The 3,953-nt window shown below is 37.7% G+C and overlaps 1 protein-coding gene across 1 annotated transcript; it reads left to right on the forward strand.

Moving 5' to 3' along the window:
* Nucleotides 1–1,349: 1,349 nt before the first annotated feature.
* On the forward strand, nt 1,350–2,788 carry LOC106459391 (E3 ubiquitin-protein ligase TRIM71-like). The gene has a single exon (XM_013919010.2). The coding sequence runs from the start codon at nt 1,388–1,390 to the stop codon at nt 2,471–2,473; it is 1,086 nt and encodes a 361-aa protein (XP_013774464.1). The 5' UTR covers nt 1,350–1,387; the 3' UTR covers nt 2,474–2,788.
* Nucleotides 2,789–3,953: the final 1,165 nt, after the last annotated feature.

The raw sequence follows: 3,953 nt of genomic DNA on the forward strand, positions 1-3,953 counted from the left end.
TAAAGTTTTTCTTCATTACCCATTCAAGCCGTCTCCAGCCATTATTCCATTTCTTACGCCATTACTTGATTTATCATTTAACGGGAATCAAAGTTTAGAATTTTTATCAGTTGCAAAACTATGTGACAAATAAAGGCTTAACCTTTATCGTTCATAGATGTTGACAACTGTTAGTTTGTAGGATGGATTTAGAACTAGTCTAAATATCCTAAGCTGGCGGAACTTCGTGAACATTTGAGTCGGATCAACTATAGTGCGGAAGCATGTGTTTTCTTATTTCGCTACGGGAGGGCGCTTCATGATTAACTATCTCGCGATATTATTTTTCATTATTATTGTGGTAGTCATATCTTCATTTTGACTGTGAATACGATAGTGGATAATGAACAGTAACAGCATTCTTCTAGTGTGGAAACGTTATATGCACTAATTTTCTAAACTACCCAGCACAGCTCGACGAGGTTGTTGCCATTGCAATATATGCTTTGTTTATATTAGTCATGCGCAATGTATGCTTGTAAAATACACATAAAAATCTAAAATTTATGTTGCTGCATCGACGTTCGACATTTTGTGTTTGTTTGAAGTTAAGCACAAAACTACACAATGGGATATCTGTGCTCTACCCATCATGGGTATCGAAATTCGGTTTCTAGCGTTGTAAGTCCGCAGATATACCGCTGTGCCACTGGGAGGGGGCGACATTTTGTGATCTCGCAAGTCCATAGTTTAGGAATACTTCAGTTAGGCATATAACAGGATCACAAATTAGCATCATTTTCATGGATTTACCATATCAAATCCAGTGTTTAGAAATATTTTACACAATAGTTAAATAACTCGATCATAAACTAGCATCATTTACTGTACTTAAACCGTAAAGTCCAAAGTCCAGAGATATTTTATGCAATATATAGTTACACAAATAACTGGATCAGCATTGTTTTCATGGGTGTACAACATTAAATCCACAGTTTAGAGAGATTTTTATGAAATAGTTGCACAAATAAATCGTTTCCATGGATTTACAGCATCAAGTCCAAAGTTTAGGATTACTTTATACAAAAGCTCTAATCGTATATTCACCAGTACTCAAGTGACTGAGTTATTAATAGATTTCTGATTCTTTAATTTATTGAATAGTTTCTTTCGATCTAGTGAGGTCATGATGAAAAAATGTCTTCTTTCCAACAAATTAAAAAGTAACCTAATATCTTTAAGTTTATCTTATAACATAAAAAACAAATAATATTTCACTTCCACGTATTGATGGCATATTTTAGAATAAACGACTAGTTAAGACAAAATATAAGTTAATAATATTAACTTAAACTCTGTTTTTCAGGTAAATATTTTTCTCCGCCTCCACCTTAAGTCTTCAGACCTAATGTCTGATGCATCTTCAAGTTTCCATAGCAAGGTGCTATTTGATCCACAGTCATTTACTTTGGATACTGAGATAGAAGAATTTTGTACAGAGGGAAAAGAAGAGAGTGACACAAGCTCAGTTGTATTACATCCAGCGCCATCAGGTGAGGAAGCAAGAAATGAATATTCTAACCCGAATCAGAAAGACTGGGTTGAAACCCATTCTCGTCTATACAGATCAAAATCTTTTGTTCCTAAAGTAAATCTTGGTACCAATCAACTTCAAAGACCTTCTGGTATTGCTGTATCTCCTTGGTCTGATGAAGTGTTCGTTGTTATCATGGACAACCACCGCGTCGCCGTATTTGATATTAACACTGGGAAGTATCTACGATTTTTTGGGAGAAGAGGACATAAACCTGGTGAGTTTCTCTGTCCATTTGGTGTTGCTTTGTCACAGACAGAACAAACGATCTTGGTCACAGATAAATGGAAGCACTGCATCCACGTGTTTAGAAAAGATGGAAAGTTCCAGAAGCAGATCGGTATAAAAGGGAGGTCTTCTGGACACTTTAGGAGTCCTGAGTCTATAGCTGTCGACCAGTATGGCACAATCTATGTCTGTGATACTTGCAACGACCGGATTCAAGTTTTCGATAAAGAGGGCGCCTTTGTACGCGAGATGGGTGTGAAATCTCTTACCGAGGGTGATAGTGTTCGACAGCGCAGCATGTTCCACCAGCCAACGGGGATTGCTGTTACTCCTGATGGACAAAGAGTGGTCGTCTCTGATTTTGGCAATCACAGGATACACGTTTTCTCTTCCGATGGAGACTTGTTGTTCACATTTGGCCAGAAGGGTACTCAGCGCGGACAGTTCATCCACCCAGAGTGTGTGGCCGTAGATAAGAAAGGGTTCGTCTTTGTTGGAGACAGTGGAAACGGGCGAGTTCAAATATGTCGACCAGATGGACGATTTATCCGCTCGTTTGGTAGTAAAGGTTCTCACAGCGGACAGTTCAGTTGGATTTCCGGAATCGCAGTCACAGATAATTATGACATTATAGTCACCGACTTCAAGAATCACTGCGTCCAAATATTTTAGTACAGACGGGGATCAATATATAATTGTTATTAACCTAGAACTTTCAAACAGGTTTTTTCATATAATTAAACTCAGGCAGGTTTTGGAATGTTAAATCATGTATTAAGAAGAAGCGTTAGGTCGGGAATGTCAAGATGGCTTCAACTCTTATCGTGATGACATAACTTTAATTCTTTAAAACATGTATCAACTTATATACAAGAGTTTTCATCTTCATTTGTTTAAGTCGCTGTTGCTGTATAAGATAGAGAACCTGAATGTTTTTATCGTTACTGATAACACTGTATTAAATTAAAGACTATTAAAACACAAGTCATAAGTCATAACTTGATCATTTGTTCGAAGCCCTTAAAAACTGTAAAATACGCTTTATGTAACGTTTGAAGCCCTTAGAAACTGTAAACATACGCTTTATGTAATATTTGAAACCATTAAAAACTGTAAACATACGCTCTATGCAATGTTTGAAGCCCTTAAAAACTGTAGCCATGCGCTTTATGTAACGTTTGAAGCCTTTAGAAACTGTAAACATACGATTTCTGTAACGTTTGAGGCCCTTAGAAACTGTAAACATACGATTTCTGTAACGTTTGAGGCCCTTAGAAACTGTAAACATGCCCAAACATTAAATACACTATTTACAGGAACACTGACGGATTTTTATAAGAGATGGCGCTACAATCAAGATAATCTGAATTGTAACAATAAATTATTTACATACTGTGACACAAACACTAATACTTACCGCCATCTTTTGGAGACAAAATACGATAAATACTGTTTTAAACAATAGATTTAGCTAAAAATATATACAGAATACGGTAACTATTATCTTTAAAAGGTATGGATACGGCTTCGGTCCTTTTAATAAAGCGAATATAATCTAGAATGTACTTGAACGTTGTTACTGACCTGCAATCCTGTCCACTTCACAATTCTAGACCTTTACTATGATAAACATGTGACAATATTGAATACACTACTCAGCAGTTCTCACACTGTCCGAAATGGATCCCAAAAGTACGACAATTACTGATTGACCAGCACAATCACAGGATTTAGTCAACTTACCAGGACTGTTATCTGAGAACCAGTTGAAGACCATGTCCCTCAGTGAATATATGCTATGAAACATGACGTTATCTGGCATCTTGCAGGGACTATGCCACGCCTATGTCCCTCAGTGAAAGTATGCTATCAAACATGACGTCTTCTGGCATCTTGCAGGGACTATGCCACGCCTATGTCCCTCAGTGAAGGTATGCTATGAAACATGACGTCTCTGGCATGTTGCAGGGACTATGCCACGCCTATGTCCCTCAGTGAAGGTATGCTATGAAACATGACGTCTTCTGGCATCTTGCAGGGACTATGCCACGCCTATGTCCCTCAGTGAAGGTATGCTATGAAACATGACGTCTTCTGGCATCTTGCAGGGACTATGCCACGCCTATGTCCCTCAGTGAAGGTATGCTATGAA

The sequence above is a fragment of the Limulus polyphemus genome, unplaced genomic scaffold (assembly GCF_000517525.1).
Source record: "Limulus polyphemus unplaced genomic scaffold, Limulus_polyphemus-2.1.2 Scaffold27, whole genome shotgun sequence".
Taxonomy (NCBI): Eukaryota; Metazoa; Arthropoda; class Merostomata; order Xiphosura; family Limulidae; genus Limulus; species Limulus polyphemus.